The sequence below is a fragment of the Enhydra lutris genome, unplaced genomic scaffold (genome assembly GCF_002288905.1).
Source record: "Enhydra lutris kenyoni isolate GAN:26980312 unplaced genomic scaffold, ASM228890v2 scaffoldscaffold25, whole genome shotgun sequence".
Taxonomy (NCBI): Eukaryota; Metazoa; Chordata; class Mammalia; order Carnivora; family Mustelidae; genus Enhydra; species Enhydra lutris.
The window spans coordinates 834150-849133 of NW_019154109.1; the positions used below are offsets into that span (position 1 = coordinate 834150).

At 37.7% G+C, this 14984-nt stretch overlaps 1 protein-coding gene across 2 annotated transcripts in view; it reads left to right on the plus strand.

The window, feature by feature from the left end:
- LOC111151085 (complement factor H related 5) overlaps positions 1–14984 on the plus strand; it is a 36986-nt gene that overhangs the window by 9149 nt on the left and 12853 nt on the right. The window contains exons 4-7 of one of the 2 annotated variants that reach the window (XM_022508842.1): positions 2388–2564; positions 3876–4058; positions 4510–4689; positions 6079–6255. In XM_022508842.1, the coding sequence (XP_022364550.1) occupies positions 2388–2564; positions 3876–4058; positions 4510–4689; positions 6079–6255 (717 nt within the window). The remainder of the gene's footprint in view (positions 1–2387; positions 2565–3875; positions 4059–4509; positions 4690–6078; positions 6256–14984) is intronic. The other variant, XM_022508844.1, reaches the window with a different exon arrangement.

A 14984-nucleotide genomic window follows, 5' to 3' on the forward strand; every position in this document is an offset into this window, starting at 1 on the left:
CCTTTCCTTGTCATTTGATTATAAATTCACAATTTATGGTCAGAGACTTGGGGCACCTGGATGGCTCAGTCAATAAAGCGTCTGCCTTCAGCTCAGGTCTTGATCTCAGGATCCTGGGATCAAGTCCCATGTCGGGTTCCCTGTTCAGCAGGGTGTCTGCTTCTCCTTTTCCCTCTGTGTGTGTGCTCTCTCTCTTTCTCAAATAAATAAAACTTAGAAAGAAATTTATAGTTAGAAACTTGTATCTTGTTTGTTTGTTTGTTTGTTTGTTTTAGAGCAGTTTGGGATTTCATGGCACAACTGAGGGGGAGGGACAGAGATGTATCCCTTGGCCCCTACATGCAATACAGTCTGTCCCAATATCAACTTGACTGACCAGCCATATTTGTACAATTGATGAACAGTTTGACACATCGTAATCACCCAAAGTCTATAGTTTATATTACAGCCCATTCTTGGTGTTGCACAGTCTTTGACATAAATGCTGCACAGAATGCCTTCAAGTTATGCCAAATCATACCCTTCCTTAAATATGACTGTACGTTTTCCCCCATATATATTAGTTTTCTCCCGCTACTGTAACAAATTACCACAAACCTAATTGCTTAAAACAGTGCAAACTTATTATCTTACAGTTCTGGAGGTCAAAAGTCCTAAAATCAAGATGTTGAATTACAGTTCCTTCTGGAGGTCCTAGGAAAGAAACTGTCTCTGCCTTTTATAGCTTCTCAAAGCCCTTTGCGTTTCTTGACTCACCACTCTTCCTTATACCGCTTCAACCTCTGCTTCTGTTGTCACATGTCCTACTTTGATTCTGATACCTCTGCTCCCTTTTGTAAGAACCTTTGTGATTATACTGGGTCCACTCCCATACAAATAATTTAAAATAATCTCTCCATCTCAAGGTCTTTAACTTAATTGTATCTACAAAGTCTGTTTTTCCAAGGAAGGTAACATATTTGCATGTTTCATGGATTAGGATGTGGATATTTTGGGGAGGCCATTGTTCTATCTCTAATACCATGTAATAACCATACTTGAATAAATCAGTTGGAAAATCCTACATCAGCCAAGATTGATCCTTTTCTTTCTTTTTTTTTTTCAAGATCAATTATTTTCAATAGTGCTTTTGTTTATTTGCAGTTGGATTAGGAAGGGAATATAAACAACAAATAAAGAATTGTCATGCAAAATTACTGGAAAGAAATACAGAGATACAGGTGTGCAGCTCTTCCTAAAGCTGAGTGAGTCACATTCTAAGGGGATATGTAAAAACTGTTATTAAACTATTAAATTGCCAGTAACAATGCATAAAACTGGCTAGTTTAAATAATATTTCTGAGATTTAGTTAGAAATATTTCATCATATTTTTGTGATATATGCTTGATTTATTCAGAGTATTTGTCTTGCATGTCATTTATATTTTCTTTTTTTTTAAATAGATTTTATTTATTTGAGAGGGAGAGAATGAGCAGGGGGAGGGGCAGAGAGAGAGGAAGAAGCAGACTCCTCACTGGGTGGGGGGGAGCCCGATGTGGGGCTCCATCCCAGGACCTGAGATCATGACCTGAACCGAAGGCAGATGCTTTATTGATTGAGCCACCAGATGCCCCTGTCATTTATATTTTCACATGTGAATTTCAATATTGAATTTTATAAATGAACCACAAATAACAGATTAAATGAGAAAAATACACCTATATATTCATATAGGTATCCATTTTTACTTAAATCGGAAAGTATTCATACTGTGTTGGTTTTTAGAAAAATATTAGAGATGAGGTTGGGTATAATGGAAAGATTCCGAACACCCAGAAGGCAGCTTGGCCATGTGTTTCTGAAAAAGTCCACATACTAAATACAGTTCCCCTTGGAAAGTTAGGAATTATTTGCTTTTTAATGTTCCCTCCTACTTAAAATGTACTAGACATAATTCTTGTTTGGGCCATTCCAGTTACTAACTTTTTAAAACATACCTGTCATTTAATTAAATATGTTGCATTTTAATTGTTATTACTGGAAAAACTGATTTTCACATGATCTGTGAAAACTGTTCATATGCTGTTTTATAGACAAATAAAAGTTATTAAACTTCTATGGTTAAATAAATAAATAAAATAATTTACTTTTTAAGTGTTTGCTTGGGACTTATTTATTACAATACCGAGGAGATTGTCATACAAAATTTTACCTTTCTGTTCAACCCTAATTTCTCTAAAGGGGCTTACACATATTTGTTGGGTGTAAGTAATTAGAGGTTTTTTTTTTTAAGGTGAGACTATAAGTGCTCCTGTGTATGAAGCCTCCTGCTACTTAATAGCATATATTAAATTTAATATTACAATGATTATTTCACACATACTTACTTATTTTTATTTAATTTTAGATATAGAATGTCTTCTTCCAATTTTAAAACCAAATATAGATGTTTACCCAAAAAAAGCAATATACAAAGCTGGAGATGTCTTGGAATTTTCCTGTGAAGAAGGACTTAGAAGAGTTGGACCAGATTCAATTCAATGCTATCACTTTGGATGGTCACCTAATTTTCCAACATGCAAAGGTCAACATTTATTTTAGAACTGATGAAACAACTTATATCAATTTATATTAATGTCTATGTATTTTATTGGTCTTATATATATAATCTGACAAACTGTAAAAACATGGTAATGATATTTTAACTGAGAAGGAGAAGAGGTGCTGGGCCATCAATTAGTTATGTTTCCTTTAACAAGGGAGTCATTCTACCTCTGTTATGAAATATGTAATGGAGTTTTACAGATCAAAATATCAGTGCCAGAATGGGGAAGTGTTAGGAATTTTTCCCCAAACTCAATAAAAAAATTATGCTTTAAAAAATATTGCATGGGCCTTCCTATATTTTATTAAGTAATCAAGAAGTAATCAAATAAAAATATGAATGATTCAGTAAACCAATGATTTGTTACTTGCTTCAGATGACCTTACTTTTAAAAAATATTTGATAAAATTGTTTTATATATATTTATAGATATTAATAAAAACATATGCAATAATATACTTTATATTTATTTATCTATATTTATATTATACCATATATATGATAAGTATTTACTTCTATATGATATCCAGATTATTGAACTACTTTAAAATCCTTACGGCACAATTAATATCCTGGTTATAATAACCTGTAAAATATTGGGGGTTGGGGCAATCAGTATATTTACATATAGAAAAAATATAAGATGGCATTGAAAATTATTGTTAATTTAAAGAAATACAATAAGGTGTTTCGTATATGCAGGTCAACATCCTATTTCTTAGATAAGCATTCTGAAAAATTTAGAAGTAAAATCTTATTATGTTTATCATTTACTTTAAATTATTTTGGGGGCACCTGGGTGGCTCAGTTTGGGTAAGTGTCTGTCTTCCATTCAGGTCATGATCCCAGTGGGATCAAGCATAGTGTCAGGCTCCTCATTCAATGGTGAGTCTGTTTCTCCCTCTGCCCCTCTTCCTACTTGTGCCCCCCCACCATTTTGGGCACGCTCTCTCTCTCTCAAATAAATAAGTAAAATCTTAAATAAATAAATAAATAACTTTGCAAAAAATTAAGTAATTTGGGCAAAATGTAACATTCATATATATCTAGGTGATCAATATATGTATCCATTTTTCTTTAATTTGTTCAGAATTGTTTATAGTAAAAAGCCAACATTTGAGAAAAAAGAATACTCAGGACACTATGTAGACTGTAAAAAGAAAACCTGAAAAAAAAATAGGAATGTAGCATAAATATAATTTAGTTCTAGGTCAACCAGAACAGTAATTTTACGTTTTGTCAGAGTCCTAAGATTCTTTAAGCATTACTTAAATAGTTTCTTTATGATAGGGCAAGTACAGTCATGTGGTCAACCTCCTCAGGTCCTCAATGGTAAAATAAAGGGGATAAGGAAAGAAGTATATGGACACGGCGAGACGGTGGAATATGAATGCCCTCCCTACTTTCTACTGACTGGGCCTGCGAAAATACAGTGCATCGATGGAGAATGGACAAATTCGCCCACTTGCGTTGGTAAATAGATGCTAATGTTTAAGCAGAATGGTTTAAACTTCTCACTTATATGTAAATACATACATAAAAAGATTTAAAATATTTTATTTATTTCTTTAATTTTATTTTTTCAGTTTTCCAAGATTCATTATTTATGTACCACACCCAGTGCTCCATGTAATACGTGCCCTCCTTAATACCCACCACCAAGCTCACCCATCCTGCCACCCTCCTCCCTTCCAAAACCATCAGTTTGTTTCTCAGAGTCCACATTCTCTCATGGTTTGTCTCCCCATCCGATTTCCCCCAATTCTCCTTTCCTTCTCCTGATGTCCTCCATGTTATTCCTTATGCTCCACAAGTAAGTGAAACCATATGATAACTGACTCTCTCTGATTGACTTGTTTCACTCAGCATAACATGGATTTAAATATTTTTAAAAGTAAGCATATCTTTTATTACATTCTCTTAGGACAAGTTAAAGCATGTGGCCCTGTACCTCACCTCGAGAATGGCTATGCCCAGTTCTCTATTCTTCCCTTCCAACATGGTGTTTCTGTGGAGCTGAAATGCAGAGATACATATACAATGATTGGAAATAATGTAATTACCTGTATTGATGGAATGTGGACTGAACTTCCTATGTGTGTTGGTGAGAATACATTTCCTACTTGTGTATTTGATTGTTTACAATTTTTTAAATCAATAGATATGTTTAGAACAGCACATGCCAATCCCATCATCTATTAAATAATTAGGATATAAGACCCTAAATTCTTCGCCCCTAATTACTTAAGAAACTGAATTGTTGAAGGTTTCCTTTGATCTCTGTTACTGTGCAAGACTACGGAGATGCTAAGGGCTCTGTGAACCAAGAGAGTCTGGGACTTCTACTTCAGGGTAATAGTGGATACTGTTCTCCTTTGTCCTATGTCCAGCAATCCCAATATAGTCAAGCCTTTAATTTTAAGCTTTAAAGACTAGCAGATTCTTTGCTGCTATTCTTCAAGATTCTAAAGTAGAAAATCCAAAACCACTCTCTTCCCTCATCTCTTAGATTTTTGGATTATCAGCTGGTTTCCGCACTCCTAGGGATGACAACTGTAGCTGTGGCAGATACCCAGTCACTGCCCACTCATGATGACCTGCAGGGAAGGAATACGTTGCATCCCCAAGAGCCTGGACTCCGTTATAAAAAGGTGTAAATTATATACGTTCGTGGCCAACAGCTTTTATATAAGGAAAACACAGACATCCAATCACTAGCATCACATAGCGTAAATTTATAAATAGGGATTATTGGAGAAAAACACATAAAGGGAGAGAGGTAGCAGAGCAGTCTATGTCTCGTTATCCCATCCTTTGACACCCTCAGGAAAGGTTCCACAATGATCTATATATGTATGGACAATAGGGAAGAATTGTAACAATAAAATCTACTTAGACTAGCAAATGGCCCATTGCAAATTATTGTCTGACTGTTGTATCAGGGTGTTCTTCCTTTGAGCTTACTCTGACTTATTGAGTCAGGGTCTTAACTAAGCTTCTGAAATTTGGGAGTAATTGAATCTCAAGAGACGTCCAGATTTTTCTCTCTTAAGACTGTACTTCCCACAGACTTACTCATGCATCACCTCTTTTTATTATTGAAATGCTTTGACAACATTTATTTAACATAATTTAGTGGAAAACAATCACATATGTATGCCTTTTTGTGCCTTTCAAAATTAGGCTGAATGACGTTTCATAAGGACTGTCCTCGAGTCAAGACCCTGGACCAGATTAACCCATCTTGCTCTTCCATTTCCCAAAAGACTTCATCATGTTTTTCTGTCATTCAAAAATGGAATACAGATTTTTGTTTCCTTTTCCCTTTTTCAACAGCATAGTCTGTGCAATGAAATTAAGAATAGCTTTGTGTGATATTGCTTGAAGGCATCCAACATAATTTAATTATGCCGTTAATATGTCAGAAGTTTTATTGAAATAATTGCTAGTTTCTGCTCAATATTCTTATCATGTATATTTTTCTTTTTTGTAGAAACAAACCAACTTAAAGGGTGCAGAAAACCAACACTTCATCCACGAATACTGATGAGACCAAATCTGAGTGGATATGATCATAGTACCAGAATATATTACAATTGTCTTCCGAAGTTCAAACGCATACAATCAACCTGCATCAATGGGAAATGGTATCCCGAACCAAACTGCATAGGTAAGGTTTGTTTTAAAAACTCTGTAGATGGGGCACCTGGGTGGCTCCGTGGGTTGGGCCTCTGCCTTTGGCTCAGGTCATGGTCTCAGGGTCATCAGATTGAGCCCCGCTTCGGGCTCTCTGCTCGGTGGGGAGCCTGCTTCCCCCTCTTTCTCTGCCTGACTCTCTGCCTGCTTGTGCTCTCTCTCTGTGTCAAATAAATAAATAAATTCTTAAAAAATTTTGTAGACCCCGTTACATCTTTATCAGAAAATTTCTCTTGTGATTAATATGTTTTTATTTTTTATTTTTTTAAATTTTATTTATTTATTAGAGAGAGAGAGAGAGAGAGTGTGTGTGAACAAGAGAGCACAAGCAGGGGGAGCAGGAGAGGGAGAGGAAGAAGCAGACTTCCCACTGAGCAGGGAGCCTGATGTGGGGCTTGATCTCAGGACCCTGAGATCATGACCTGAGCAGAAGGCAGAGGCTTAACCCCCTGTATCACCCAGGTGCCCCAATTAGTATGTTTTTAAATTATTTATTGTGATGTGTAACTTTTAAAAAAGATTTTATTTATTTGAGAGAGAGAGAGAGAGAGAGAGCACAAGTAGGAGGGAGAGGCAGAGGGAGAAGGAGAAGCAGACTCCCTGCCAAGCAGGGAGATTATGCGGGGCTCTATCCCAGGACCCTGAGATCATGACCTGAGCTGAAGGCAGACACTCAAACTACTGAGCTACCCATATGTCTCAATATGTAATTTTTTTTTAAATTTTATTTTTTATAAACATATAATATATTTTTATCCCCAGGGGTACAGGTCTGTGAATCGCCAGGTTTACACATTTCACAGCACTCACCATAGCACATACCCTCCCCAATGTCCATAACCCCCCCCCCCCTCCCAACCCCCCTCCCCCCATCAACCCTCAGTTTGTTTTGTCAGATTAAGAGTTACTTATGGTTTGTCTCCCTCCCAATCCCATCTTGTTTCATTTACTCTTCTCCTACCCCCTTAACCCCCCATGTTGCATCTCCTCTCCCTCATATCAGAGAGATCATAGGATAGTTGTTGTCTTTCTCCGATTGACTTATTTCGCTAAGCATGATACCCTCTAGCTCCATCCACGTCGTCACAAATGGCAAGATTTCATTTCTTTTGATGGCTGCATAGTATTCCATTGTGTATATATACCACTTCTTCTTTATCCATTCGTCTGTTGATGGACATCTAGGTTCTTTCCATAGTTTGGCTATTGTAGACATTGCTGCTATAAACATTTGGGTGCACATGCCTCTTCGGATTACTACGTTTGTATCTTTAGGGTAGATACCCAGTAGTGCAATTGCTGGGTCATAGGGTAGTTCTATTTTCAACATTTTGAGGAACCTCCATGCTGTTTTCCAGAGTGGTTGCACCAGCTTGCATTCCCACCAACAGTGTAGGAGGGTTCCCCTTTCTCCGCATACTCGCCAGCATCTGTCATTTCCTGACTTGTTAATTTTAGCCATTGTGACTGGTGTGAGGTGATATCGCATTGTGGTTTTGATTTGTATTTCCCTGATGCTGAGTGATATGGAGCATTTTTTCATGTGTCTGTTGGCCATCTGGATGTCTTCTTTGCAGAAATGTCTGTTCATGTCTTCTGCCCACTTCTTGATTGGATTATTTGTTCTTTGGGTGTTCAGTTTGCTAAATTCTTTATAGATTTTGGACACTAGCCCTTTTTCTGATATGTCATTTGCAAATATCTTCTCCCATTCTGTCAGTTGTCTTTTGGTTTTGTTAACTGTTTCCTTTGCTGTGCAAAAGCTTTTGATCTTGATAAAATCCCAATAGTTCATTTTTGCCCTTGCTTCCCTTGCCTTTGGCAATGTTCCTAGGGAGATGTTGCTGCGGCTGAGGTTGAAGAAGTTGCTGCCTGTGTTCTCCTCAAGGATTTTGATGGATTCCTTTCTCACATTGAGGTCCTTCATCCATTTTGAGTCTATTTTCGTGTGTGGTGTAAGGAAATGATCCAATTGCATTTCTCTGCATGTGGCTGTCCAATTTTCCCAACACCATTTATTGAAGAGGCTGTCTTTTTTCCATTGGACATTCTTTCCTGCTTTGTCGAAGATTAGTTGACCATAGAGTTGAGGGTCTATTTCTGGGCTCTCTATTCTGTTCCATTGATCTATGTGTCTGTTTTTGTGCCAGTACCATGCTGTCTTGATGATGACAGCTTTGTAATAGAGCTTGAAGTCTGGGATTGTGATGCCACCAACTTTGGTTTTCTTTTTCAATATTCCTTTGGCTATTCGAGGTCTTTTCTGGTTCCATATAAATTTTAGGATTATTTGTTCCATTTCTTTGAAAAAAATGGATGGTACTTTGATAAGAATTGCATTAAATGTGTAGATTGCTTTAGGTAGCATAGACATTTTCACAATATTTATTCTTCCAATCCAGGAGCATGGAACATTTTGCCATTTCTTTGTGTCTTCCTCAATTTCTTTCATGAGTACTTTATAGTTTTCTGTGTATAGATTCTTAGTCTCTTTGGTTAGGTTTATTCCTGGGTATCTTACAGTTTTGGGTGCAATTGTAAATGGGATTGACTCCTTAATTTCTCTTTCTTCTGTCTTGTTGTTGGTGTAGAGAAATGCAACTGATTTCTGTGCATTGATTTTATATCCTGACACTTTACTGAATTCCTGTACAAGTTCTAGCAGTTTTGGAGTGGAGTCTTTTGGGTTTTCCACATATAGTATCATATCATCTGTGAAGAGTGATAGTTTGACTTCTTCTTTGCCGATTTGGATGCCGTTAATTTCCTTTTGTTGTCTGATTGCTGAGGCTAGGACTTCTAGTACTATGTTGAATAGCCGTGGTGATAACAGACATCCCTGCTGTGTTCCTGACCTTAGAGGAAAAGCTTTCAGTTTTTCTCCATTGAGAATGTTATTTGAGGTGGGTTTTTCATAGATGGCTTTGATAATATTGAGGTATGTGCCCTCTATCCCTACACTTTGAAGAGTTTTGATCAGGAAGGGATGCTGTACTTTGTCAAATGCTTTTTCAGCATCTATGGAGAGTATCATATGATTCTCGTTCTTTCTTTTATTAATGTGTTATATCACATTGATTGATTTGTGGATGTTGAACCAACCTTGCAGCCCTGGGATAAATCCCACTTGGTCGTGGTGAATAATCCTTTTAATGTACTGTTGAATCCTATTGGCTAGTATTTTGGCGAGAATTTTTGCATCTGTGTTCATCAAGGATATTGGTCTGTAGTTCTCTTTTTTGATAGGATCCTTGTCTGGTTTTGGGATCAAGGTGATGCTGGCCTCATAAAATGAGGTTGGAAGTTTTCCTTCCATTTCTATTTTTTGGAACAGTTTCAGGAGAATAGGAATTAGTTCTTCTTTAAATGTTTGGTAGAATTCCCCCGGGAAGCCATCTGGCCCTGGGCTTTTGTTTGTTTGGAGATTTTTGATGACTGTTTCAATCTCCTTACTGGTTATGGGTCTGTTCAGGCTTTCTATTTCCTCCTGGTTCAGTTGTGGTAGTTTATATGTCTCTAGGAATGCATCCATTTCTTCCAGATTGTTAAATTTGTTGGCGTAGAGTTGCTCATAGTATGTTCTTATAATTGTCTGTATTTCTTTGGTGTTAGTTGTGATCTCTCCTCTTTCATTCATGATTTTATTTATTTGGGTCCTTTCTCTTTTCTTTTTGATAAGTCTGGCCAGGGGTTTATCAATCTTATTAATTCTTTCAAAGAACCAGCTCCTAGTTTCGTTGATTTGTTCTATTGTTTTTTTGGTTTCTATTTCATTGATTTCTGCTCTGATCTTTATGATTTCTCTTCTCCTGCTGGGTTTAGGGTTTCTTTCTTTTTTCTTTTTTTTTTTTTTTTCTTAAAGATTTTATTTATTTATTTGTCAGAGAGAGAGAGGGAGAGAGAGCAAGCATAGGCAGACAGAAAGGCAGGCAGAGGCAGAGGGAGAAGCAGGCTCCCTGATGAGCAAGGAGCCCGATGTGGGACTCAATCCCAGGATGCTGGGATCATGACCTGAGCCGAAGGCTGCTGCTTAACCAGCTGAGCCACCCAGACGTCCCTAGGGTTTCTTTCTTGTTCTTTCTCCAGCTCCTTTAGGTGTAGGGTTAGGTTGTGTACCTGAGACTTTTCTTGTTTCTTGAGAAAGGCTTGTACCGCTATATATTTTCCTCTCAGGACTGCCTTTGTTGTGTCCCACAGATTCTGAACCGTTGTGTTTTCATTATCATTTGTTTCCATGAATTTTTTCAATTCTTCTTTAATTTCCTGGTTGACCCATTCATTCTTTAGAAGGATGCTGTTTAGTTTCCATGTATTTGGGTTCTTTCCAAATTTCCTCTTGTGATTGAGTTCTAGCTTCAGAGCATTGTGGTCTGAAAATATGCAGGGAATGATTCCAATCTTTTGATAACGGTTGAGACCTGATTTAGGACCGAGAATGTGATCTATTCTGGAAAATGTTCCATGTGCACTAGAGAAGAATGTGTATTCTCTTGCTTTGGGATGAAATGTTCTGAATATATCTGTGATGTCCATCTGGTCCAGTGTGTCATTTAAGGCCTTGATTTCCTTGTTGATCTTTTGCTTGGATGGTCTGTCCATTTCAGTGAGGGGAGTGTTAAAGTCCCCTACGATTACTGTATTATTGTTGATGTGTTTCTTTGATTTTGTTATTAATTGGTTTATATAGTTGGCTGCTCCCACGTCAGGAGCATAGATATTTAAAATTGTTAGATCTTCTTGTTGGACAGTTCCTTTGAGTATGATACAGTGTCCTTCCTCATCTCTTATTATAGTCTTTGGCTTAAAATCTAATTGATCTGATATAAGGATTGCCACTCCTGCTTTTTTCTGATGTCCATTAGCATGGTAAATTCTTTTCCACCCCCTCACTTTAAATCTGGAGGTGTCTTCGGGTTTAAGATGAGTTTCTTGTAGGCAACATATAGATGGGTTTTGTTTTTTTATCCATTCTGATACCCTGTGTCTTTTGATTGGGGGCATTTAGCCCATTAACATTCAGGGTAACTATTGAGAGATATGAATTTAGTGCCATTGTATTGCCTGTAAGGTGACTGTTATTGTGTATTGTCTCTGTTTCTTTCTGATCTACTACTTTTAGGGTCTCTCTGCTTAGAGGACCCCTTTCAATATTTCCTGTAGAGCTGGTTTGGTGTTTGCAAATTCTTTCAGTTTTTGTTTGTCCTGGAAGCTTTTAATCTCTCCTTCTATTTTCAATGATAGCCTAGCTGGATATAGTATTCTTGGCTGCATGTTTTTCTCGTTTAGTACTCTGAATATATCATGCCAGCTCTTTCTGGCCTGCCAGGTCTCTGTGGATAAGTCTGCTGCCAATCTAATATTTTTACCATTGTATGTTACAGACTTCTTTTCCCGGCCTGCTTTCAGGATCTTCTCTTTGTCACTAAGACTTGTAAATTTGACTATTAGGTGATGGGGTGTGGACCTATTCTTATTGATCTTGAGGGGGGTTCTCTGAACCTCCTGGATTTTGATGGTTGTTCCCTTTGCCATATTGGGGAAATTCTCTCCAATAATTCTCTCCAATATACCTTCTGCTCCCCTCTCTCTTTCTTCTTCTTCTGGAATCCCAATTATTCTAATGTTGTTTCATCTTATGGTGTCACTTATCTCTCGAATTCTGCCCTCGTGGTCCAGTAGCTGTTTGTCCCTCTTTTGCTCAGCTTCTTTATTCTCTGTCATTTGGTCTTCTATATCGCTAATTCTTTCTTCTGCCTCATTTATCCTAGCAGTGAGAGCCTCCAATTTTGATTGCACCTCATTAATAGCTTTTTTGATTTCAAGTTGGTTAGATTTTAGTTCTTTTATTTCTCCAGAAAGGGCTTTTATATCTCCCGAGAGGGTTTCTCTAATATCTTCCATGCCTTTTTCGAGCCTGGCTAGAACCTTGAGAATCGTCATTCTGAACTCTCGATCTGACATATTACCAATGTCTGTATTGATTAGGTCCCTAGCCTTTGGTACTGCCTCTTGTTCTTTTTTTTGTGGTGAATTTTTCCACCTTGTCATTTTGTCCAGATAAGAGTATATGAAGGAGCAAGTAAAATACTAAAAGGGTGGCAACAACCCCAGGAAAATATGCTTTAACCAAATCAGAAGAGATCCCAAATTGTGAGGGGGGAGAAAGGGGATAAAAAGAGGTTCAGAAAGAAAAAAAAAAAAAGAAACAATTAAGAAAAGAAAATGAATAAAGAAAAAATATAAAAAGGAAAATATATATATATATTAGATAAACTAGGTAAAAAACGTTAAAAAAGAAAAGGGTAAAAGTTAAAAAAATTTAGCAGAAGAGAAAAAAAAATTGAAAAAGAAAAAAAAATTAAATTAACTGCAAGGCTAAAGAATCATGGGGAGAAAGCCATGAGTTCCGTGCTTTGCTTTCTCCTCCTTTGGAATTCCGCTGCTCTCCTTGGTATTGAAACTGCACTCCTTGGTAGGTGAACTTGGTCCTGGCTGGGTTTCTTGTTGATCTTCTGGGGGAGGGGCCTGTTGTAGTGATTCTCAAGTGTCTTTGCCCCGGGCGGAATTGCACCGCCCTTACCAGGGGCCGGGCTGAGTAATCCGCTCGGGTTCGCTTTCGGGAGCTTTTGTTCCCTGAGCGCTTTCCGTAGAGTTCCGGAGGGCGGGAATGAAGATGGCGGCCTCCCGGTCTCCGGCCCGGAGGAGCCGAGAGCCCGGGCCCCACTCCTCAGTGCGCCCTCAGAGAACAGCGCCCAATTACTCCCGTCACCCTGGCCTCCGGCCGCGCTCTGAGCTGACCGAGCCTGCGACCGGTTCAAGGTAACCCCGAGCTTAGAGCTCACTCCTCGGCTCTGTCTCTGTAGCCGGCTTCCCCGTTCTAATACCTGTAAGCTCTGCGACACTCAGACACCCCGATCCTTCTGTGACCCTGTGGAACCTGAGGCCACGCTGACCCTGCGTGGGCTTCACCCCGGTTAAGCCTCTGGAGCGATGTCCCTCAGTGGAACAGACTTTTAAAAGTCCTGATTTTGTGCTCCGTTGCTCTGCTGCTTGCCGGGAGCCGGCCCCTCCCCCCGCGGTCTATCTTCCCGTCGCTTTGGATTCACTTCTCCGCCAGTCCTACCTTTCAGAAAGTGGTTGATTTTCTGTTTCTAGAGTTGCTGTTCTTCTTCTCTTCGATCTCCCGTTGGATTTGTAGGTGTTTGCAATCTTTAGATAAGCTATCTAGCTGATCTCCCGCTACCTGAAGTAGTCTCAGCCTGCTACTTCTCCGCCATCTTGACTCCTCCCCCCCAATATGTAATTTTTAAGTTGATGGTGAAGTTTGACACTCAGAACACTATTTTCAGACAAATATTATCATTTAAAAACCCTTGCCCTGATGGAGTAAGCTCATTTTTACTCTATTACAATTTCTAGAAATCATAAAAGAAAAAAGAGAACTGTAAAAACAGAACAAAAACTCAGTCTTCAATGACATTAGGAAAAAACTAAAACCCAAATGACATCGTGAAGGATAACTAACAGATACTATAAATTCTGGACCAAAAGTAGAAAGTAGGGAAGGAAAATTATCTGATTAAGAAATTATTTTCCTAAGATTAAGTCTCACATTCCTCAAAGGTTTATTTTCAAATTATTTGAGCAACAGGACTATAAATTAGAAATAGTTATAAAATGGGCACCATGTTAAATTAAAATAAACCAGATATAGAGAAGATATAGTGCTTACAGAGAAATCACAATAAAATAGAGAAAATAGAGTAGACTTCAGACTTCTCACCAACAATATAAGAAGTAAGAATAAATACAGTAATATCTCCAAAGTGCTTAAAGGAAATAATTGGCAACCAATTGTTCTCTATACCAAAATTACTTATTATTACATATGATTATGATGATTACAAAATAAATTTTTAAACATAGAAAAGACCAATAGAATTTACCACTCAAAATCATCCTTTGATAGGAAAGGAATAAAATGAAACAAGATGAGATTGGCAGGGAGACAAACCATAAGAGACTCTTAATCTCTCAAAATGAACTGATGGTTGCTGGGGGGAAGGGGTAGGGAGAGGGTGGTAGCGTTATGGACATTGGGGAAGGTATGTGCTATGGTGAGTGCTGTGAAGTGTAAACCTGGAGATTCACAGACTTGTACCCCTGTACAATACATTATATGTTAATATGATAATACATTATATGTTAATAAAAAAAAAAGCAACCTAAAAAAAAATCATCCTTTGAAAGAAGTCATATAAAATATATACCAATCAGCAAGATGAAGTATTAATTCTTAACAAAAGTATGTGATGTCATTAGAAATTGTGAGTAAAACGTAGAAAATGTTAAATTTAAGTAAGCAATAATTTCAAGAAGGTAAGGTAGGTAATTTTTAAAAAATAAGTAAAATGTTTTTATTTTTTTAAATTTCTTTATTCAATATAATTTTATTCTTATATAAGGAAGAAATATTGTTCTGAGAGTTTCAAGAATTATAAAGCCTTTTCCATGCCCATGGAATGTTTAGTTAAATTAACCACTTACTGTGCATTAAATAATTTTTTTTTTTAAGATTTATTTATTTGACAGAAAGAGAGATCACAAGTAGACGGAGAGGCAGGCAGAGAGAGAGAGAGAGAGAGGGAAGCAGGCTCCCTGCTGAGCAGAGAGCCCGATGTGGGACTCGATCCCAGGACCCTG